The following is a 25,235-nucleotide window of genomic DNA, read 5'->3' on the forward strand; positions in this document are numbered from 1 at the left end:
TCTGAAATCCTTTGGGCAAGGCATGCAAACAAACATTCATATACAACATCAATTAGCTCTCTTTCTTACTTGCCAAGAAACTGACTGTTGTTTCTTTGTAGAAATAAGCTTGCTTCTTTTGTTTATGTGATCTGTTTGCTCTTTCTGCATTTAAGAGCGATCTTTTTATTATTGTCCTTGGCAACCTGAATATTTCCCTTAGCAACAAATTAGCCTGTTCGCAGAATCGTGAGGCCGGGAAATCAGCGTTCTTGGTAGCAAGCTGTTTCAACACAGACACCTTTCCATTGATTTTAGCAACACAGACAGTAATCTCTTGTCCTCTTTTACTCAGCAAGGGAGAAACATGCATTATTTCTTTACTGTAAAAACCTTGACTGGCAACAGAATCAGTAGCAAACTGGTATTCTTAGAACAAACAAAGAATATTTACTGTCCTTTACTTTGCCTGCTAGCAGATGGATGGAGCACACTTCATCTCTCTTTTAGATCAAACAAGGCATAAAAAAGTTAGTCAGTATTTCTTCGCTTTTACGAAGGGAGCAGAGACGAAGATTGAAGCTGTTTTTTTACTGCAAGGATGCAATCCATCTAACATTGATTGATCAGTTTAACGAAAAGGAAAACAAGCATGTCAATTTACTGCGTCCAAGCAGGACATAAAGAAATACACTAACTTTTACTTTTCATCCTTTAAAGCTGATGTAAAGAAAGTTATTAATTTTTTACTTTTAGCGAAGAGAGAAAGGCTTGTGACTTTAATAATGCAGACAGATGAATCTTGCAATTAGAGGAAAATTAACCATATTAATTTACTGTTTTGTCCCAGACAGAATAGGCTGCTGTAATTCCGTAGAGACAGGCAGATAACTCAATGAAATAAGCAAAGAAATATCGCTTTTATTTCTAGAAATCCTAAACAATAACTCACGGTTATGTAGAGATACATCTAGAAACATATTTCAGCAATATGGCTCATCCCACAGGTAAATTAATAATGGATTTCCCCCTCTTCTTCTGCATAAGACTCACATGTTGGCAGAGAACCTCTAAGCCATGGGGCTAGGAGCCATGAGGTTGGGATGAAACAAAGGCTCCTCTTTGAGCTGGCACGTAGCCAGGATATCCTGTGATGAACTTAATAGTTCCTCCTACTGATTTGTTAACATGGTATTTGCTGACTAGCTAAACTACATTACCCATAAGCCATCTCTTAAGGAGACAGCGCTTAACCCAATAAATGCCAAACATTCTAACATACAGACCCATCTAACTGGCTGATCCAGAACAGAAAGAGATCCAGAAAGGGTCAGGATAAGTGGGCAGATTCTTCCAGTGCAAAGGGAGGGTTCTTGAACTGAAGAAGGAAGAGATGCATCCCAAGTTCGCATCCAGGTTCAGTCTTAGCAATAGATAAGAAGGAACTAAGTCACTAAGGAAAGTGTCAGAAGAATTTCCCAGTTCGTTTGCAGCCAGGGAAAGCTGATGATGAAGAAATTTGAGTACAGCAGCTACCACAAAGCAGGTCTTTATTAGAGAAGGCAAAAAAGTGACAGAGCAGTGACTTCAGCGTTCCTGCCTTGCAAGGTGGTCTTCCAGTCCTGAGTTGTGATTTTTATATGCTTTTTCTGCCCTAGGGCTGTGGGTTTGCTGGTTCCTTCTTTTCTGTTTTAATGGTTGTCCAATGTTCCCTTTCTTGACTTAAGTGATATTTCTTTTGTCCAGTTTCTATTTTGGGAGTTAATCCCATCGGGGCAGGGCAAGGAGTTCTTGGTGGCTTTGCTATCTGGGGAGATCAAAGGATCAACCAAATCCAGGGGCTGAGTTCACATGAAACATGATGATCTGCTTGACTACCCTCCTATAACAAATTGAACTGCAGAGGATCCAAACCTAGTTTAGTGTCATCCAGCAAATAATTATACTTTAGTAAACAATATTGTACGTAAAAGTACTAGTCTTAAAAAATAACGTTTCCTAATAAGAATCTCATTGTTGCTCAGGAACAATTGTTTTTCTGACAGTTAGAACAATTAATCAGTGGAAACATTTGCCTCCAGAAGTCGTGACTGCTCCAGCACTGGAAGTTTTTAAGAAGAGATTGGACAACCATTTGTCTGAAATGGTCTAGGCCAGGCCCAGGGTTTCCTGCCTGAGCAGAGGGTTGGAGTAGAAGACTTCCAAGGTCCCTTCCAACTCTGTTACACTACTCTAAGTGACTCCTCTGCAGTGGTGGGATTCAAATATATAAACAACTGGTTCTCTGTGCGGATGCCGCTTCCGGAAGTCCATTCTGGGCCTGGGCAACAAACAATTAGCTACTGGTTCTGCCAGTAGTGGTGCAAACTGGCTGAATCCCACTACTGGTCCTCTGTCTTCGGAGATGTAGGTGAAACAAACCTGGGAGAAACATAAAAGCAATATAGCAGGACAAAAAAAAATAGGCAAGAAAAAGATGCAGAAGTTTTTAAACCTTTGTTGGAACCCGAATAAACTTCAGTATAACTGCAATCTTCAACTACTATTCTATTAATTTGGTTATTATTTAATTAAATTGCAGTCCTCCCATGGACTATCATGTAATCTCGTTTCTCTTATCCACTTTCTCTCTTGCTTTCCCTTTCATCGTCTTTATTCATCCCTGCTAGGCATAAATCCATTTTTTTCGAATTGATCGTTTATTCCCCTCCCTTTCTGCAGACTGACCATTGCTTCAGAACTGGAGACCCTTCTTGGGTTTTCTATCGTTTAAGCCAGTTAGGACTTTTACGGGAGTGTCGCATCTCATATGTGCTTAGAGAAAAGATTAAATCAGGTAAGGGAAATAGTGAAAAGTGAATATGAATATTGTACCATGAGGCAAAAAAAAAATCACCACTCATTTGTGTACAGGTTACATTGGGAATACATCTCAGAAAGGATGAATTTGGAGAGAGGAGACAAGATGGTGAAACATAAGCAGCTCCTGAAATAAAGTTCAGGATTATAACAGGCCTTATTCCTTCTGGCTTACCTCTACGACCCAAAAATGCCTTTCAGAGGTAAGAAAGAACCTGGACCAACCCTAACAATGATACTGGAATCCATCAATCCACAGATCATAAATAAACAGAGAAAAACATAAGTACAAATTCTCCTCCAACCACAAGACCTGAAGATTCCAGTAGTTTGAAGAGATTTCTCTGAATATGGAGGCGACAATGCAAAGAAAAAAAGAGATTTAGTTAATGAATGAAAGAATGGAGATGGAGAGAAAAAAAGGGGTTAGAAAGAATTGAGTTAATTTCTCTGATCTTTTCAGTCTCTTTATTGTTTAGCTTGACCCAGAACTATTACTGACATGTACTGTAATTGAGTAACTTGAATAAACCAACATGAGCTTCTCAAATCCTGATATATGCCCCCTCCAAATCCTTCCAATGTTTTTTGTGTGTTAATGTATTTTTAAAGCAACTATGTTATATTGGTATAATATATGACAAGAACATAACCACACCACTGATATTTGATTTTATTTAAATCAAATTTAGACTTCTTGTTAGCCCTCATCACACTATAGAAGAGTAAAATATGGCCGTAATATGCTTGAAAAAAAATTGCACAAGCACTTGGGGGGCTTCTGGTCATTCTGGCTCCTTTTGTGAGGGAAGAATTGTGCATCCTTTCAGCTCTTCACAGACGCCAAACATTAATGTGCATATGACAATTCCCTCAAATCATGAAGCCTTTGACTGAATAATGTTCTATGTTTCTGCATAGATACCAGTTGACTCAGCTTTCAGTTCTGCACGGAGGATGCACATTTGATTACTTTTGCGGCATCCCAGTTCTGCACTAAGGATGAACATTTGATTTTTTTTCATTTGTGCTTGGGGAAGCAGCACCTGTTAAATGTCTTCACATCCCTCTGAGAACTATGACCAAGTGGGAGAATGATGACAGTTGGAGAGCAGGAAGCTCATTTCTAAATAATAAAATAAAATGAACCTATATACAGATACATTCAAACATACAGATCATAACTATAATAGCACATGCCCATTGTTTTATTACTAAATTCATCTCTCTCTAGGGCTGACAGGAGTGTGAAACATAAAAAACCCTTCTTTTCAGAGTTCTGTCTGTGTAAATAGGAAATCCATAGACTGAGACCACTTAATAAATAATTAGCATTTATTTTCCCCAAAATTTGTTTTTGTTTTGGAGATTGCCCTCATATCTATGAATCACATTATGGGAAGTAAGAGTATGGTGCCGGCTGAAGACCTTTCCACACTTCATTCATTTATATGCCCTCTCTCCCGTGTGGATACTTTTATGGGGAAAAAAGATGACTATGTTGGGTGAAGCCCTTTCCACACTCCATGCATTTATAGGGCTTCTCCCGTGTGGAATCTTTGATGGGATGTAAGAATATTGTTTCTTCTGAAGATCTTTCCACACTCCATGCATATATATGGCTTCTCCCCTGTGTGGATCCATTGATGGGATGTAAGATCTTGTTGTGCTCTAAAGCCCTTTCCACACTCCATTCATTTATATGGCTTCTCTCCTGTGTGGATTCTTTTATGGGAAATAAGATTACAATGTTGGGTGAAGCCCTTTCCACACTCCATGCATTTATATGGCTTCTCTCCTGTGTGGATTCTTTTATGGGAAATAATATGACAATGTTGGGTGAAGCTCTTTCCACACTCCATACATTTATATGGCTTCTCTCCTGTGTGGATTCTTTTATGGGAAATAAGATGACTATGCTGGGTGAAGCTCTTTCCACACTCCATGCATTTGTATGGCTTCTCTCCTGTGTGGATCCTTTGATGGGATGTAAGATCATTGCTTCTTCTGAAGCCCTTTCCACACTCCATGCATTTATATGGCTTCTCCCCTGTGTGTATCTTTTGATGGGTTATAAGACCACGGTGTTTACTGAAGCCCTTTCCACACTCCATGCATTTATATGGCTTCTCTCCTGTGTGGAGTCTTTTATGGGAAATAAGATCACAATGTTGAGTGAAGCCCTTTCCACACTCCATGCATTTATACGGCTTCTCCCCTATGTGGATTGTTTGATGGGATGTAAGATTACTGTGTTTGCTGAACACCTTTCCACACTCCGTGCATTTATATGGCTTCTCTCCTGTATGGATTCTTTTATGGGAAATAAGATGACAATGTTGGGAGAAGCCCTTTCCACACTCCATGCATGTATATGGCTTCTCTCCTGTGTGGATTCTTTTATGGGAAATAAGATGACTATGTTGGGTGAAGCCCTTTCCACACTCCATGCATTTATAGGGCTTCTCTCCTGTGTGGATCCTTTTATGGGAAGTAAGATGATTAAGTTGGCTGAACACCTTTCCACATTCCATGCATTGATATGGCTTCTCCCCTGTGTGGATCCTTTGATGGGATGTAAGATCACTGCTTTTTCTGAAGTCCTTTCCACACTCCGAGCATTTATATGGCTTCTCCCCTGTGTGTATTCGTTGATGGGTTATAAGACCACCATGTTTGCTGAAGCCCTTTCCACACTCTATGCATTTATATGGCTTCTCTCCTGTGTGGAGTATTTTATGGGAAATTAAATGACAATGTTGGGTGAAGCCCTTTCCACACTCCATGCATTTGTACGGCTTCTCCCCTGTGTGGATCGTTTGATGGGATGTAAGATTACTGTGTTTCCTGAAACCCTTCCCACACTCCATGCATTTATATGGCTTCTCCCCTGTGTGGATCCTTCGATGGGATATAACATCACTGCTTGTTCTGAAGCCCTTTCCACACTCCATGCATTTATATGGCTTCTCCCCTGTGTGGATTCTTTGATGGCATGTAAGATTACTCTGGTTGTTGAAGCCCTTTCCACACTCCATGCATTTATATGGCTTCTCCCCAGTGTGAATCCTTTTATGGGATGTAAGATCTCTGCGTGCTGTAAAGCTCTTTCCACATTCCATGCATTTATATTGCTTTTCCCCTGTGTGGATTCTTTTATGGGAATTAAGATGACATTGTTGGGTAAAGCCCTTTCCACACTCCATGCATTTATAGGGCTTCTCTCCTATGTGGATCCATTGATGGGATATAAGATGACTGTGTTTGCTGAAGCCTTTTCCACATTCTATGCATTTATATGGCTTCTCTCCTGTGTGGATTCTTTCATGGGATACTAGATTACCATGTTGGGTGAATCCCTTTCCACATTCCATGCATTTATAGGGCTTCTCCCCTGTGTGGATCCTTTGATGAGACGTAAGATTACTTTGTTTGCTGAAGCCCTTTCCACACTCCATGCATTTATATGGATTCTCCTCTGTATGGATCCTTTTATGGGATGTAAGATCACTGCTTGTTCTGAAGTCCTCTGCACACTCCATGCATTTATATGGCTTCTCTCCTATGTGGATCCTTTGATGGGATGTAAGATGACTTGGTTTGCTGAAGCCCTTTCCACACTCCCTGCATTTATATAGCTTCTCCTTTGTGCTTCTCCTTTTATAAACAGTCTTATTTCCATCCTTAGTACATTTATTTGGCTTCTCTCCCATGTGAACACTTTTCTGTGACATAAGAGACCCATTTTCTTGAGAAAGTGTTAAAGTCCAATTGTAATTTTTACCTTTGTTTTTGGATATATAATCTTGTTCTTTGGCTTCGGATGGACATTGCCCATTTACATCCAATGTTTCTTTGAATAGTCTTAAACCTTTTCCAATGTGTTTTTTCTTTATTCTTCCTTGTTGATCAATAAAGTCCTGCATCTGAGCATCAATGGAAAATGAGCTTTCCTTATTCTGATTATTTGAAGGGTTTCTTTCCTGCCTTTGGAATCCCGTTTGAATTGGAGTCTTCTCCATTACGTCTCTTTGTTTGAACACTTTGATTAATTCTCCAGCGACTTTATTGTCATTCTCATTATCACCTTTAAAGGAAAAAAGAAATGAAAGTGATAGAAAGGTTAGGGAAAAAGATCAACTTGTCAGAAGTCATATTACAGGTAATCTCCGAGTTACAAACGTTCCCTTAGCGAATGTTCAAAGTTATGCAATAATCACCCTGTAGTGTTTATGAAAAAGTCCTGAAATTGCAAATGTTGCCACCCGATGGCAGTCGTTCACCCTTACGAACGACCACAGTAGCATTGCAACATTTACCCTAGCTATTCCCCCTCTCCCCCTCCCGCCCCCAGTCTCCCTAGGCCAGGGGTAGGCAACCTTGGCTCTTTTAAGACTCGTGGACTTCAACTCCCAAAATTCCTGAAACAGCATGGCTGGCTCAGGAATTCTGGGAGTTGAAGTCCACGAGTCTTAAAAGAGCCAAGGTTGCCTATCCCTACTCTAGGCATTAGGCCTGTGGGTACTCACCTTGTGAAGATCAAGACATCCTTTACTTCCTTGGCTGTTCCAGGCCTTTGGTGCGTTTGCAGAGAATGGAAGCCTAAAGTTAACGCAAGATCACGTGGGATCAGTGATACGAGATCTCAGGCTTCTGATCTTGAGTGATCTCACGGAACTTTAGGCCTCCGTTCTCTACAATAAAGAATGGAACGGAAGCTGAGGGAGCCTTTCACATGCCTCTGGAGGCCCGATCTCGAGATTGGAGCCCTTTTCCAGGCCGCTGCTGCCTGGAAAGGAGGCCAGGGAATGCTTCTGTGGGCCTAGAGAAGCCCGATTTGGGTGTTGGTGGCCTTTTACAGGCCACTGCTGCTAGAACAGAAGCCAGGGGCAGTGGCCATGTGGCTCCAGAGTTGGGGGGAGCAGGAGATAGGCGTGAGAGTTCAGGCATCCATTCTCTGCAAAAGAGAATGCTTCCGTGGGCCTTCAGAACCCTGATCTACAGGCCTCCGCTGGCAGAACAGAAGCCAGGGTAGTGGCCATGTGGCTCCAGAGTTGGGGGGGAGGGAGAGCAGGAGATAGGCACCACAAGCACCGTGAGAGTTCAGGCACCCATTCTCTGCAAAAGAGGATGGGTGCCTGAACTCGTGAGATACTACAGCACGCAGGAACTTCCATTGATCTCCTCTCCCTGAAAAGCAGGAACCTGGCAGAGAGGAGATGGATCTTTTCAAGGTAAGTCAATCCGGAGCAGCAGAAATGGAGGGGGAAGCGTGACGTATCTTTATGAATCGTGGAGGCCTTGGGGGCCTGTTCCATCACTAGGCCCTCCATGGCCTTCCACACCCTGAGATACCTCATGTGTAAATAATGAACCACCTATTTGCCCATGCATTCAATTAGCAAATATGTGGGTGAAAGCAGGGAGTGATCTTCTTCGAGGTACGAGATTCACTCTCATGAATTTTTGAGTTACGAAAGAAATGGGCAGGCTCCATTATATTTGTAACTCGAGGACTATCTATAATTGCCTTCAGGTATTTTGCCAGATTCCAATATATTGTATATTTGTACTATAATTATAATGGTTTGGTATAGAAATGATATGTCACTATTCATAAAAACCTGTAAAAGGCATTAAGTCAAAAAACTTGAATGGCAATTCTTGATAGGATTGATATGGAAGTATCTGGGCCAAAAATAGTTAAAATCTATGTGATGGAGTTTGGCATTACCGCAAACTAAGGAATTGTCACTAATGTGTTTAAATAGAAATAGAAAAACAAATGGGATAGAATATATCTAAGCAGAATGCCATTGACCTATTACCTTCCTAGGAGCAGTAGAACAGCATGACTTTTCCTTCTCCCTCTGAGGAGAGGATATCTATTTGGAGATGATTTCATAAGAAGTAATCTGTGGCATATATTTATTGTATAGTTCCGTTTTTATTGCCTGTAAGCCGCCCTGAGTCCTTCGGGAGAAGGGCGGGGTATAAATTAAAGTAATAATAAATTAAAGTAATAATCTAACTACAAAGCGTCTTCATGAACTGTCTGACTGCAGAATAGGAAACCCTTACCAAGAGAGGCCACGTTCTTATAATTGTCCAGCATGACTTCCCAATGCAGCGCTTTTTGGCGAGGATCCAGCAGAGACCACTCCTCCTCTGAGAAATACACAGCCACCTCCTCAAAGGGCAGAAGACCCTCCTGAAAGGAAAAAAAGTACGGAACAGATTGAGGAGGGACTATAGGATCTGTCCTATTGTTTAGAAATTCCCAAAGCAAAGCTAGGCACTAAGGTAAATGGCTATGTTTAGTAGGATTCCATAGTTTAAGTGAGAAAGTGGACAGAAGAAAAAGCTTTTGATTGAAGAAATGTTTTAGACAGGTTTCATCAATTTGAATCATTTTCTAGGACTTTCAGTGCCATTCAGTTAATTAACCCCAATTTCCTTCTGGATCAACCTCAGGATCCTTCTGGATCTACCCAATATCCAGCCGGCCAGCCAGGATCAATTCATCCATCCTCAATCAAAAGGCACTCAGTGTCAGGAGAGAATCAGTTGGCAGGTGGGCCTTGGAAAACCCACCAATCAGTGACACTAACCCGTCCTGGGTTTAAAGGCATAGATGTCTCTGTAGGGGAAGGGATTCTTTGTAGAATGTTATGAAATGGCTAAGAAGGAGCAATCCTGTTCATCCTCAACAGATTCATGAAAGAGCTGGGAGAGATCAGCCAGGGATCTGTGTTGTGTGCCATCAATATCCAGAGACTCTGCCCCTCCTCAGATTGCAAGGAAATTGCTAGTAGTCCGAGCCATTGACTCAGCAGTAAATAAGAAGATGAAGAACATTTTTTGAGGAAGGCATTTCTTAGCCTTTGCAAAGCTGGATGGTTTGGCCTCCAAATCCAGGCACAAATCAGGGGATTGAAAGGTATTTTGCAAGCCAACAGGGCCTTGATTATGTGCTCTTTCAGAACAATTTTTATTTGGAGGCATTTCTATATGGCCACTGTCCTGGGATTTTAAAAATCTTTGTTCTTAATCACTTATTTTCTTATCAATGATTGTAAATGAAGCTTTTAAAAATGGTAATATCCTGGTGTGAATATTTAAATACTTAGCAACAAACTTTTGGGTTTCAATTGTGGTCATAAATCAAGGACTACCTGTACTATGTACATCAGCTGATTTCCTGAGGGAAAAGGAAAATACAAATCTAGTAAATGAATGTTCTTCTCTTACCTGAGTTGGAGGTTCAATCACAGTTTCAGTTCCCCCAAAAGAAAGAGTCAACTTCCTTCTATTCTTCCCTGTGAGGAAGACAGAATTTCAAAAAGCATAATTAATGAAATGGGAGGAGGTATGCTATAGAAGAGAAAACACAGAAGATAAGAAAGTTAGGATTTATCAGAGGAGTGGAAGGACCTTATTATTACCTCTTGAGGTGTCCTGATTTGGATCTTCCTGAGAGATCCTCCTGAAAAACAGTTCTTGAGGGAGATTTGGTGGATGCCTCATTCTCTCAGGATCTCTGATGTCCATTGTAAAGGACTTGAAATAGTATGAAGGAGAAAAGAATTAATGGTCATCACACATCATGAAGTGTTTTTTTACTGCAAAGCACTCAGTATCGATCAATTAGGCTGGGAAGTAAGAAATAAATGGCTCTGCAAAACCTTTCTTCTAGAATGGATAAGGAACTATACAAAGATTAGTGAAGCATCTCCACATAGTATGAATGCCAGGGAACTCTGCTAAGGAGCAATTAAGAATTTGAATATGTTGATCCAATGGCAAATAATTTTGTGTATAATATAATGCCTGAACAACTGGAAGATATTTGGATGAAAGCTTTAAAATTTCTATTAAATTATAATTTAAAAGAATTTTTTTATAAAATGATGTATCATTCTATTTAATGTGTGATAACCGGCCAAAGATGTATAAAGGAAATTCAAATACATGTTCAAAATGTAAATGTAAACAAGAATTTTTTTACCATCTTTGCTGGACTTGTGACAAAGCAAAGAAATACTGGTGTAAGATTTATATTTTACTGCAGAAGATTCTCAAAGTGAGTATAAAAATAAAACCAGAGACTTTAATAGACAAAGAGATTAAAAAACAATCTCAAACTTTGCAGGTATATATGTTGAGAGCAGCAAGAAAGCTTTATGTACAAAAACAGAAGGATATTTTAATTGCCATAATGGAGAAGTTGCTGGAAAAACTGATGGAACTAGCAGAGACAGCAAAATTAACTGCTTTAATTAAAGAAAAGAACACATCCAACCTTGTTTCTACTTGGAAATCTCTTCTGGATTTTTTTCTTGGGATAAAACAAAAATGAAACTTTTGAGTTTTTTGTTATAGAATGGTTCGTACATATTAAGGATGTAAAGATAAAAGGCTGAGGCTGTAATGTTATCATTTTATTCGACTGCACTAAAAAGAGTCAGAAGCCAATCATTTTCCTTTTTTCCCCTTCTTTCCCCCTTTCCCTACTTCTTTTTCTTCAATTCCCCCCAGTTCTTACTATTTCCATTTTTTTGTATTTTATATCTTGATAAGCTTAATAAAATTATTAAAAGGAAAGAATAGTTTGAACATATTGTTTATTATATTCAACTCCTTCTGGACTCCCAAGAGGAAGTCCTCTCACCTGCAACTCAGCCTGCTCCTTCTTCTCCTCCGCCTGGCTCAGGAGGAAGCCTTCCACCAGGGCCACCGCCTGGGAGCTGGTCTCTGCTCCACACTCCCGCACCCAGCTCTCCATCTGCAGGGGCAGAAGCGCCAGCAACTGCTCCAGAACAACCAGGTCCAGCATCTGCGCTTTTGTGTGCTTTTCTGGTCTCAACCATCGGCTACAAAAGTAATGGAGTTGGCTGCAAAGTCCTCGGGGACCCTCATCCTCCTGATACTGGATGCTCCTAAAGTTCCATGACTGAACTTGTGAAACGATGGTTCCATCGTCCAGGTTCTTCTGCCCAGTTCTTGCCCAGATCTCCTCACCGATTCCAGACTGAACACCGGAAGGGCCTTTTCCAGTTCCCCCACTTGCTAAAGGAAGGCTTGTCATTCTTTCTCCGCCCTGTAACATAAATCCAAATGAGTTCAAGGAAACCAAATTGTTTTTAATTCATAGCAATGTTCATTTAGCCATGGGAATCAGAACAAGCCATTAACCCTCTTTGCCAAAGAGATAACTTTGTCTCTAAAGAACGTGAACAAATGACCTCCTTTTGCAATTCTCTGATAGAAAATAAATTCAAACAACTCGAAAGTAGTGGATTGGATCATTCATCGATACTTATCCCCATAGAAGGAAGTATTTTTCTGACCTGGTAAACTGATGACTTCAATAAGAAGATTCAGTGTATTTGGCATTTTGGATCATTTCTATTTTTTTTACTCACAAGGAAAGACTTGCTTTTTAAAAATATAGCTCTACATTTACCTATAAGCAGGGTTCACGCAGCATACAAAAACTCAGAACAGGTTAACAAAGCATGAAAATTCACTTCACAAAAAATGTAATGCCATTCAATTGACCCTGGCTTAGGACGCTCCATTTCTCTGCCTTCCTTCACACAGGCAGGCAGGTTCACACCATGTGTCCTATACAAAAAGGTCAATCAGATCTAGGGGCTCAGTTCATATGAAACACAAAGGCTTAAATGCACAAAGCTTAACGTAATGATCTGGTTCACTATCCTCCTAAGACAAATTGAGCTGCAGAGCAGCCAAACCTAGTTTATTGTCATCCAGCACAGAGTGAGAACTAGGCATAATCTTTTGTATCTCTTCTTTTCAAACCTTATTTTCTCCTTGAGATTTGCCATGCAAGCTCTCCCCTTACCCAGGAGCTTTTCCCAGGAAATGGGGCATGAAAGGTCCCTCCTTTCCTTTCTGGCATCTGGATTTCTTCCTGAGGGCAACATGCGTGGTCTAGACTAGCTCTGCTTTGTTCCCTGCCTGTTACAATCATGGAAAAGGGCAACAGGGAAATATGGGATCTGGGGGTCTCCCACTCCTAGGATTGAACTTGGATGAGGACTTGGCATATGCTACTTCCTTCTCTAGTGCAAGAACTCTCTGCCTCTCTTTGTATGGGAAGAAATCCCCTCCCCCATATACACACAGACCTTTGTCACCTGTGTCTCTCTTTCCTTCAAGACTTTCTTGCAGCCTTTTTAACGGCTAGCGAAATTCAAAGGGTTAAAGAGGGAGAGTCCAGCATCCTAGAAAGGCAAGACTTAGTTATGTCACTTCCTTCCCAACCGCCCACAGCGGCCCAACGCTGAAGTGCATGGTGTTCCTTTCTCTTTGCAGAGGGATTTTCTGTGAATGGAAAGTGCTCATGGAACAAGGAGAGACGGAGCATTTCCCACGTGGGGCCAGGAGGGGGCGCTCGCGTTTCCCTTGATCAGGAAGCCTTCTCAACGTGCTGTAGGGCGGCAATGTTATACTTCAGTAGAGTGTTGTATTTCAAGCTTATGGTCACCCACTCACACTCTCACTGCCCTGGAAAATAGCCACACTTTCACCCAAACACTGAGGCACAAATGGTTCTTTAAAATACAGGGAGACTCAGTGAATTTAAAATAACAGACGTTTATTGGTTACAATGTATATATGTGTTCTTTTTCACATGTACACACACATCCACGCTCATCCACACTTATCTAAGTCCTTCTCAACTAGGCTGGCTGGCACTAGCCAGAGGGACAGAAGCTGCCAGCTGCCAACTCTAGATGAAGAACAATTCAAAAAGTGTGTGTACTTCAGGATCCTTTTTTCCCAAAAAAATTCCTTGCTTTGCTGATTCATCAGATAGATAGTTATTCTTGTTGATTTTCAAGCCTAGTAGCTGTTGATGGGATTTGGAGAGAGCTTTCACATCAGCTCTTACCCAATTTCTTTTGTCTGGATTGAGTGACATTTTTACTTTCTTTCCTTAGTGACTTAGTTCCTTCTTATCTATTGCTAAGACGGAACCTGGATGAGAACCTGGGATGCATCTCTTCCTTCTTCAGTTCAAGAACCCTCCCTTTGCACTGGAAGAATCTGCCCACTTATCCTGGCCCTTTCTGGATCTCTTTCCTTCAAGAGTTCTGCGCAGCTCAAATGCTCAGAGAGTGAATACAGCATCCTAAAGAGGATCCTGAAGTACATTACATTACATTACAGTACAGTACAGTACAGTACAGTACAGTAAATGGGATTGAAGGAGGGAATAAGGGAGTATACAGGAATGATTGATGTCTTCCTTATGATGTAATGGCTCTGTTGTCTGATTTTCATTGGCTAATAAAGTTTATAAAGCAATGCTACTAGCTTTCTAAGGTGTGGCACCTCTGGATGTAACTCTGCCAGGGTTCCAGATTGTTTGCCACCCAGCTGTTTTATTTGATCAATTAAAGCACTGTTTCATCAAAAAGCCTCCGTTTGAGTTGCCTAATTAAACTTTTAATGGTATCTCAAATTTAAGTAAGGGACAGTGACCTTACAATAGTAAAAGATGCAGAGGCTCATTATTAACAATCAACCAATAATAATTATAAATAATCCAAAGGGCCAAGAGGCAGCCAGAACAGAAAAGAAAAGTAGCTTGTGCTGGGGCTGAGAAAGCAATATAGGGGCCCTCCTCTTGAAACTTGGAGTACATCCACCTATGCAACTGTTGCTGATATGCAGTCTGAGGTTGCCTCCTGTGATGGTTGTGCCCACTGGAGACAAAGGTCCTAACATGCTTAAATCTAGAAAATCCAAGAAGGGTCTCGAATTCTGAAGCAATGGTCAGTCTGCAGAAAGTGAAGGGAATAAACGATCAAATGGAAAAAAAGAATTATGTCTAGTATAGATGAATGAAGGAGGTGAAAGGGAATGCAAGAGAGAAAGTGAATAAGAGAAACGAGATTACAAGATATCCATGGGAGGACTGTTATTTAATTAAACAAGAACCAAAGAAATGTAACAGTTGAAGGTTGCAATTATATTGAGAACGTTACTCGGATTCCAACCAATTTTAAACCCTGTTCTGCAGCTTGTTCTTCTTGCCTAAAAAAATATTTTTTGTCCTGCTATGTAGTTTTATGTCTCATCCAGGTTCCTTTGCCTACATCTCCGAAGGCCGTCACTTCTGATGGATTTCCTCATCTTTGTGCAACCTAACTTCTATTAAAAACCATATTGCAATTAGCTAAACATTGATGAGCAGGACCACCCAGTGAGTCTCGGAGGTAGAACTCTAAATTCTGAATCACGCATCGGTACATCAAACCCAAAGATGAAATTTCCCTGGAATCATGAGCCCTATAAACTCAAAACTACTCCATCTTACAGAGATTCACCCTTCTGTTGCTTCCCATCTAATCTCTAGGTCAGCAATTCCACCACATCACCAGTTTTCCCTAGAGACGTGTATATTAACTGGGTATAGGAGTCCCTGTGGATTTTACGCTCATCAGCGTTTCAAGCCCCTCGAGCCAGTACTGTCCAAAGTCATTTCTGCAGTCAAGTGGCCAGCATGGTGTCACAGAGCACTGTTATGTTCTCACTGAAGTGGTACTTATTTATCTACTGGCATTTGCATGCTTTCAAACTGCTATGTTGACAGGAGCTGATGCAAGGACAGGAGCTCATCCCATCGCAGGGCACCTGGGTCTTGGATCTGGGCTGACAGTTTTCCACCTGACAAGCCTAGCGTCTTAACCACTGAGCCGCCATCCTGCCCTATAACTAGGTATAATAATATGTAAGTCAGAGCTGAAGAAGCTTCTTGGAAGAGAAGCAAAACGTCTTCAAAGAAAAACAAGAAAGTCCAGCTGCTTCTTGAAAAAGCACCTTTGGGACATCCATGGAGCACACACAGAATAGATATCTCTCTGGACAGATATTTCCATAATAATCCATAAGTGCAACTACTGCAATGTCTACGTTGCAACCTGGCCAGAAAGTGATTGCCGAGGACCTCAATAGTTTGCTTCCCTGAAGGATCTCTGCAATTGGAGGGTACCAGCCCTTTCAGGCAAGCAAGGCCAAGAATTGGGCACCACAAAGCCTATTGGGGCTCTAGGATATTGTTGTGAGGTATAATAACAGAATGTTGAAAGCCTGTCAAGAGTTTCCCACTGATCTCTTTTATGGGATGCAGAACCAAGAGAGCATTATTGTGAGCCTCTTGAGTACAAAGAACACTAATTTCCATTTTCTGTCTGTTCCTTTGATCCCCGTTACCTTTATACAGGGATGTGGTTTCTACAGAATAGTTCTTAAAAATAGACGTTTGGAGAGGAGTCTTATATTGTCAAAAATACATGGATTGACAAGGATTCTTGATCAGGCTGGATATAACAGCCTCCATCCTCCTGGCCTCTCATGGGAAATGTACCTTTTTGCCCCTCTTTGCATGAGCACCTGCCTTGCATGCAGAATCCACCAGAGGCTCCTCTGCACAGAGAAGGCAACACAATGGCCTTCATCATTGAGCCATTGGAGGGAAAAATGCCACACAGTGCTTTCCAGAGGGGAGATTGAAAGGCATTGACATCAATGGGTCTTGCCTCTTTAGGATGCTGTATTCACTCTTTGAGCATTTGAGCTGCGCAGAACTCTTGAAGGAAAGAGATCCAGAAAGGGCCAGGATAAGTGGGCAGATTCTTCCAGTGCAAAGGGAGGGTTCTTGAACTGAAGAAGGAAAAGATGCATCCCAGGTTCTCATCCAGGTTCCATCTTAGCAGTAGATAAGAAGGAACTAAGTCACTAAGGAAAGAAAGTAAAAATGTCACTCGATCCAGACAAAAGAAATTGGACAAGAGCGGATGTGAAAGCTCTCTCCAAATCCCATCAACAGCTACCAGGCTTGAAAATCAACAAGAATAACTGTCTATCTGATGAATCAGCAAAGCAAGGAATTTTTTTGGGGGAAAAGGATCCTGAAGTACACACACTTTTTGAATTGTTCTTCATCTAGAGCTGGCAGCTGGCAGCTTCTGTCCCTCTGGCTAGTGCCAGCCAGCCTAGTTGAGAAGGACTTAGGTAAGTGTGGATGAGCGTGGATGTGTGTGTACATGTGAAAAAGAACAAATATATACGTTGTAACCAGTAAACGTCTGTTATTTTAAATTCACTGAGTCTCCCTGTATTTTAAAGAACCATTTGTGCCTCAGTGTTTGGGTGAAAGTGTGGCTATTTTCCAGGGCTGTGAGAGGGTGAGTGAGTGGCCATAAGCTTGAAATACAACACTCTACTGAAGTATAACATTGCCGCCCTAAAGCATGTTGAGAAGGCTTCCTGATCAAGGGAAACGCGAGCGTCCCCTCCTGGCCCCACGTGGGAAATGCTCCGTCTCTCCTTGTTCCATGCACTTCAGCGTTGAGTCGCTGTGACTGGTTGGGAAGGAAGTGACATAACTAAGTCTTGCCTTTCTAGGATGCTGGACTCTCCCTCTTTAACCCTTTGAACTTCGCAAGTGGTTAAAAAGGCTGCAAGAATGTCTTGAAAGAAAGAGAGCCACAGGTGAGAAAGGATTTGTTTGTTTGTTTGTGTGTGTGTGTGTGTATGGGGGAGGGGGTTTCTTCCCATACAAGGAGAGGCAGACAGTTCTTGCACTAGAGAAGGACGTGGGATATGCCAAGTCCTCATCCAGGTTCAATCTTAGGAGTGGGAGACCCCCACATCCCATATCTCCTGGCTGCCCTTTTCCATGATTGTAACAGGCAGGGAACAAAGCAGAGCTAGTCTAGACCACGCATGTTGCCCTCGGGAAGAAATCCAGAGGCCAGAAAGGAAAGGAGAGGACCTGGATAGTCCTTCACGCCCCATTTCCTGGGAAAAGCTCCTGGGTAGGGGGAGAGCTTGCATGGCAAATCCCAAGGAGGAAATAAGGTTTGAAAAGAAGAGATACAAAAGATTATGCTTAGTTCTCACTCTGTGCTGGATGACAATAAACTAAGTTTGGCTCCTCTGCAGCTCAATTTGTCTTAGGAGGATAGTGAACCAGATCATTACGTTAAGCTTTGTGCATTTAAGCCTTTGTGTTTCATATGAACTGAGCCCCTAGATCTGATTGACCTTTTTGTATAGGACACACGGTGTGAACCTGCCTGCCTGTGTGAAGGAAGGAAGAGAAATGGAGCATCACATTTTTGTGAACTGAATTTTCATGCTTTGTTAACCTGTTCTGAGTTTTTGTATGCTGCGTGAACCCTGCTTATAGGTAAATGTAGAGCTATATTTTTAAAAAGCAAGTCTTTCCTTGTGAGTAAAAAAATAGAAATGATCCAAAATGCGAAATACACTGAATCTTCTTATTGAAGTCATCAGTTTACCAGGTCAGAAAAATACTTCCTTCTATGGGGATGAGTATCGATGAATGATCCAATCCACTACTTTTGAGTTGTTTGAATTTATTTTCTATGAGAGAAATGCAAAAGGAGGTCATTTGTTCATGTTCTTTAGAGACAAAGTTATCTCTTTGGCAAAGAGGGTTAATGGCTTGTTCTGATTCCCATGGCTAAATGAACATTGCTATGAATGAAAAACAATTTGGTTTCCTTGAACTCATTTGGATTTGTGTTACAGGAATGGCAAGCCTTCCTTTAGCAAGTGGGAGAACTGGAAAAGGCCCTTCCGGTATTCAGTCTGGAATCGGTGAGGAGATCTGGGCAAGATCTGGGCAGAAGATCCTGGACGATGGAACCATCATTTCACAAGTTCCGTCCTGGAACTTTAGGAGCATCCAGTATCAGGAGGATGAGGGTCCCCGAGGACTTTGCAACCGACTGCACTACTTTTGTAGTCAATGGTTGAGACCAGAAAAGCACACAAAAGCGCAGATGCTGGACCTGGTTGTTCTGGAGCAGTTGCTGGCGCTTCTGCCCCTGCAGATGGAGAGCTGGGTGCGGGAGTGTGGAGCAGAGACCAGCTCCCAGGCGGTGGCCCTGGTGGAAGGCTTCCTCCTGAGCCAGGCGGAGGAGAAGAAGGAGCAGGCTGAGATGCAGGTGAGAGGACTTCCTATTGGGAGTCCAGAAGGAGTTGAATATAATAAACAATATGTTCAAATTATTCTTTCCTTTTAATAATTTTATTAAGCTTATCAAGATATAAAATACTAAAAAATATGAAAATAGTAGGAACTGGTGGGAAGGGAAGAGAAAGAAGTATAGGGGAAAGGGGGAAAAAGGAAAATCATTGACTTCTGACTCTTTTTAATGCAATCGAATAAAATGGTAACATTACAGCCTCAGCCTTTTATCTTTACATCCTTAATACGTACTAGCCATTCTATAACAACAAAATCAAAGTTTCATTTTTTTTATCTCAAAAGAAAAAAATCCTGAAGCGGTTTCCAAGTAGAACCAAAGATGGATGTGTTGTTTTTTTTATTAAAGCAATTAATTTTGGCATCTCTGCTAGTTCCATCAGTTTTTCCAGCCACTTCTCCATTATGCACATTAAAATATTCTTCCATTTTTGTACAAAAAAAACATTCTTGCTACTCTCAACATATATAAAGCAAAGATCCAGATTGTTTTTCAATTTGTTTGCCTATTAAAACTAAAAGAAAAATCTCTGGTTTTATTTTTATACCCACTTTGAGAATCTTCTGCAGTAAAATATAAATCTTACTCCAGTATTTCTTTGCTTTGTCACAAGTCCAGCAAAGATGGTAAAAAGATTCTTGTTTACATTTACATTTTGAACATCTTTTTGAATTTCCTTTATACATCTTTGGCCGGTTATCATGCATTAAATAGAATGATACATCATTTTATAAAAAAATTCTTTTAAATTATAATTTAATAGAAATTTTAAACCTTTCATCCAAATATCTTCCTGTTGTTCAGGCATTATATTATACACAAAATTCTTTGCCATTGGATCAACAAATTCAAATTCTTAATAGCTCCTTAGCAGAGTTCCCTGGCATTCATACTATGTGGAGATGCTTCACTAATCTTTGTATAGTTGCTTATCCATTCTAGAAGAAAGGTTTTGCAGAGCCATTTATTTCTTACTTCCCAGCCTAATTGATCGATACTGAGTGCTTTGCAGTGAGAAAACACTTCATGATGTGTGATGACCATTAATTCTTTTCTCCTTCATACTATTTCAAGTCCTTTACAATGGACGTCAGAGATCCTGAGAGAATGAGGCATCCATCAAAATTCCCTCAAGAACTGTTTTTCAGGAGGATCTCTCAGGAAGATCCAAATCAGGACACCTCAAGAGGTAATAATAAGGTCCTTCCACTCCTCTGATAAATCCTAACTTTCTTATCTTCTGTGTTTTCTCTTCGATAGCATATCTCCTCCCATTTCATTAATTATGCTTCCTGAAATTCTGACTCCCTCACAGGGAAGAATAGAAGGAAATTGACACGTTGTTTTGGGGGAACTGAAACCGTGATTGAACCTCCAACTCAGGTAAGAGAAGAATATTCATTTACTAGATTTGTATTTTCCTTTTCCCTCGGGAAATCAGCTGATGTACATAGTACAGGTAGTCCTTGATTTATGACCACAATTGAAACCCAATTTTTTGTTGCTAAGCAACATATTTGTTAAGTGAACTTTGCCCCATTTTACGACCTTTCTTCCCACATGTGTTAAATCAATGACTGCAGGTGTTAAGTTAGTAATATGGTTGTTAAGTGAATCTGGCTTCCCTATTGACTTTGCTCTGAGAACTTCACAAAAGGTGATCACATGACCTGGAGACCCTGGAACCGTCATAAATATGAGTCAGTTGCCAAGCATCCGAAGTTTGATCATGTGGCCATGGGGATGCTGCAACATTCGTAGGTGTGAAAACTGGGCATAAGCCATTTTTTTCGGGTGCCGTTGTAACTTTGGTCACTAAAAACTGTTGTAAGTTGAGGACTATCTCTACTGCCTTTTTCCATTGTCCCCTGTGCTTTTGATTGGGGATTTTTTTAGGATTTTTTTTAAGACTAGTACTTTAAAAACAAAACTCTTTTCTCTAATTATTCTCTCAACTTTTCAATAAATAATGTTTTACAGATATTTTCACGGCGCCCATTCTTTCTGTAATTCTTTGAGTTGCATTTGTGGATGGATCCTCAAAAGTATTTAAATATTCACACCGGGATATTACCATTTTTAAAAGCTTCATTTACAATCATTGATAAAATAAATGATTAAGAACAAAGATTTTTGAAATCCCAGGACAGTGGGATTTATTTGCCTCCAAATAAAAATTGTTCTGAAAGAGCACATAATCAAGGCCCTCCATTTTATTATTTACTGTCGTGTCAATGGCTCAGACTATTAGCAGTTTTCTTGCAATCTGAGAAGGGGCAGAGTCTCTGGATATTGAGAGCATCTGTCCACTTTCTCATCTAAACTAGGGAATCCTACTAAACATAGCCATTTACCTTAGTGCCTAGCTTTGCTTTGGGAATTTATAAACAATAGGACAGATCCTATAGTCCCTCCTCAATCTGTTCCGTACTTTTTTGCCTTTCAGGAGGGTCGTCTGCCCTTTGAGGAGGTGGCTGTGTATTTCTCAGAGGAGGAGTGGTCTCTGCTGGATCCTCGCCAAAAAGCGCTGCATTGGGAAGTCATGCTGGACAATTATAAGAACGTGGCCTCTCTTGGTAAGCGTTTCCTATTCGGCAGTCAGACAGTTCATGAAGACATTTTGTAGTTAGATGCCACGGATTACTTCTTATGAAATCATCTCCAAATAGATATCCTCTCCTCAGAGGGAGAAGGAAAAGTCATGCTGGTCTACTACTCCTAGGAAGAAAATAGGTCAATGGCATTCTGTTTAGATATATTCTATCCCATTTGTTTTTCTATTTCTATTTAAACACATTAGTGACAATTCCTTAGTTTGCAGTGATGCCAAACTCCATCACATAGATTTTAACTATTTTTGGCCCAGATACTTCCATATCAGTCCTATCAAGAATTGCCATTTAGGTTTTTTGATTTAATGCCTTTTACAAGTTTTTATGCCTCATGAATAGTGATATTATCATTTCTATACTAAACCATTATAATTATACAAATATACAATATATTGGAATCTGGCAAAATACCTGAAGGCAATTACAGGTAGTCCTCGAGTTACGAATATAATGGAGCCTGCCCATTTCATTCGTAACTCAAAAATTCATGGGAATATTTATTTATTTATTTATTTAAATTTGTATACCGCCCTATCTCCCTTCCGGGACTCAGGGCGGTGAACAGGCAATAATAAAAATCACAATAAATCTTGTACCTTAAACAAGATCACTCCCTGCTTTCACTCACATATTTGCTAATTGAATGTGTTGGGTGAATACGGGGTTCATTATTTGCACATGAGGTATCTCAGGATGGGGAAGGCCATGGAGGGCCTAGTGATGGAACAGGCCCCCAAGGCCTCCACGATTCACAAAGATACTTCGCACTTCCCTCTCCATTTCTGCTGCGCCAGATTTACTTACCTTGAAAAGATCCATCTCTTCTCTGCCGGGTTCCTGCTTTTCAGGGAGAGGAGAGTCAATGGAAGTTCCTGCGTGCTGTAATATCGCATGAGTTCAGGCACCCATCCTCTTTTGCAGAGAATGGGTGCCTGAACTCTCACGGTGCTTGTGGTGCCTATCTCCTGCTCTCCCCCCTCCCAACTCTGGAGCCACATGGCCACTACCCCTGGCTTCTGTTCTGCCAGCGGAGGCCTGTAGATCAGGCTTCTGAAGGCGCATGGAAGTATCCCCTGACCTCCTTTCTGGGTAGCAGCAGCCTGAAAAAGGCCTCCAATGCCTGGACTGGGCCTCCAGAGCTAATCTGAAGCCTCCCTCAGCTTCTGTTCCATTCTCTGTTGCAGAGAAAGATGCCTAAACTACCATGAGATCACTCGAAATCAGTAGCGTGAGATCTCGCATCACTGATCTCACCTGATCTTGTGTTACTCTAGGCTTCCATTCTCTGCGAATGCACCAAAGGCCTAGAACAGCCAAGAAAGCAAAGGTGAGTACCCACAGGCCTAGTGTCTAGGGAGACTGGGGTAGGGTGGGGGGAGGAAATAGCTAGGGTGAACGTTGCAGGGCTACTGTGGTTATTAGTAAGGGTGAATGACTTCCATAGTGTGGAAACATTTGCAATTTCAGGAGTTTTTCGTAAACACTACTGGTTGATTATTTCGTAAATTTGAACGTTTGCTAAGGGAAGGTTTGTAACTCGGGGATTATCCGTAATATAATTTCTGACAGGGTGGTCTTTTTCCTTAACCTTTCTATCACTTTCATTTCTCTTTTCCTTTGAAGGTGATAATGAGAATGACAATAAAGTCGCTGGAGAATTAATCAAAGTGTTCAAAAAAAGAGACGTAATGGAGAAGACTCCAATTCAAACGGGATTCCAAAGGCAGGAAATAAACCCTTCAAATAACTGGAATAAGGAAAGCTCATCTTCCATTGATGCTCAGATGCAGGACTTTATTGATCAACGGGGGAAAAAAAAGAAAAAATACATTAGGAAAGGTGCAAGACTATTCAAAGACACAGTAGATGTAAATGAGCAGCATCTATCCCAAGTCAAAGGACAAGATTATATATCTAAAGACAAAGGAAAAAATTACAAAGGGACTTTCTCACTTTCTCAAGAAAATGCATCTCTTCTGTCACAGAAACGTTTTCACATGGGAGAGAAGCCAAATAAATGCACTGAGGATGGAAATAAGACTGTTTATAAAAAGATAAGCACAAAGGAGAAGCTATATAAATGCAGAGAGTGTGGAAAGGGCTTCAGCAAACCAAGTCATCTTACATCCCATCAAAGGATCCACATAGGAGAGAAGCCATATAAATGCATGGAGTGTGTAAAGGATTTCAGAACAAGCTGGGAACTTACATCACATCAAAGGATCCACACAGGGGAAAAACCCTATAAATGCATGGAGTGTGGAAAGGGGTTTAGAACAAGCAGTGAATGTACATGCCATCAAAGGATCCACACAGGGGAGAAGCCCTATAAATGCATGGAGTGTGGAAAGGGCTTCAGAAAAAGCAGTAATCTTATATGCCACCAAAGTATCCACACAGGGGAGAAGCCCTATAAATGCATGGAGTGTGGAAAGAGATTCACCCAACATGGTAGTCTAGTATCCCATGAAAGAATCCACACAGGAGAGAAGCCATATAAGTGCATAGAATGTGGAAAGGGCTTCAAGAAACACAGTCATCTTACATCCCATCAATGGATTCATAAAGGAGAGAAGCCGTATAAATGTATAGAATGTGGAAAGGGCTTTACCCAACACTGTCATCTTAATTCCCATAAAAGACTCCACACAGGGGAAAAGCCCTATAAATGCCTGGAGTGTGGAAAAGGCTTTACCCGACATAATGTTCTTATTTCCCATAAAAGAGTCCACACAGGGGAAAAGCCATATAAATGCATGGAGTGTGGAAAGGTCTTCAGAACAAACAGTCATCTTACAGTCCATCAAAGGATCCACACAGGGGAGAAGCCATATAAATGCATGGAGTGTGGAAAGGGCTTCAACAACCAGAGTCATCTTACATGCCATCAAAGGATTCACACAGGGGAGAAGCCCTATAAATGCATGGAGTGTGGAAAGAGCTTCATCCGACATAATGTTCTTATTTCCCATAAAATAATCCACACAGGAGAGAAGCCATATGAATGCATGGAATGTGGAAAGGGCTTCAGTCAACACAGTAAACTTACATCCCATCAAAGTATACATACAGGGGAGAAGCCATATAAATGCATGGAGTGTGGAAAGGGCTTCAGGACAGGTAGTGAACTTACATCCCATCAAAGGATACATACAGGGGAGAAGCCCTATAAATGCATGGAGTGTGGAAAGGGCTTCAGGACAAGCAGTGACCGTACATCCCATCAAAGGATACACACAGTGGAGAAGCCCTACAAATGCATGGAGTGTGGAAAGGGTTTTACCCAACATGGTCATCTTATTTCCCATAAAAGAATCCACACGGGAGAGAGGCCACATAAATGAATGAAGTATGGAAAGGGCTTCTACCAACACCATACTCTTACTTCCCATAACATCATTCATAGATGCGAGAAGTCAATCCCCAAAACAAAGACAAATTTGGATGAGAATGAATGCTAATTATTGATTTAGTGGTCTCAGTCTCTGGATTTCCAATATACCCAGACTGAACTCTGAAAAAAGGGGTTTTTATGTTTCACACTCCTGTCGCCCTTAGAGAGATGAATTTAGTAAGAAAACAATGTGCATATGCTATTATAGTTATGATCTGTATTTTTGAATGTATCTGTTTATAGCTTCATTTTATTTTATTATTTAGAAATGAGCTTCCTGCTTCCCAACTGTCATCATTCTCCCACTTGGTCATAGTTCTCAGAGGGATGCGAAGA

At 41.0% G+C, this 25,235-nt stretch overlaps 1 protein-coding gene and 1 pseudogene across 1 annotated transcript in view; one reads left to right on the forward strand and one right to left on the reverse strand.

Annotated features, from left to right (window-relative positions):
- The window catches only part of LOC107295809, an 80,468-nt gene extending 55,551 nt beyond the window's left edge, over positions 1–24,917 (forward strand). Inside the window, 1 exon segment of the mRNA XM_029285921.1 lies at positions 23,565–24,917. Coding sequence (XP_029141754.1) covers positions 23,565–24,849 — 1,285 coding nt within the window. The 3' untranslated portion in view covers positions 24,850–24,917.
- LOC107295810 lies at positions 4,371–6,610 on the reverse strand (annotated as a pseudogene).
- Positions 24,918–25,235: the final 318 nt, after the last annotated feature.

The sequence above is a fragment of the Protobothrops mucrosquamatus genome, unplaced genomic scaffold, assembly GCF_001527695.2.
Source record: "Protobothrops mucrosquamatus isolate PMUCROS unplaced genomic scaffold, P.Mucros_1.0 scaffold2506, whole genome shotgun sequence".
In the NCBI taxonomy this organism is placed as follows: Eukaryota; Metazoa; Chordata; class Lepidosauria; order Squamata; family Viperidae; genus Protobothrops; species Protobothrops mucrosquamatus.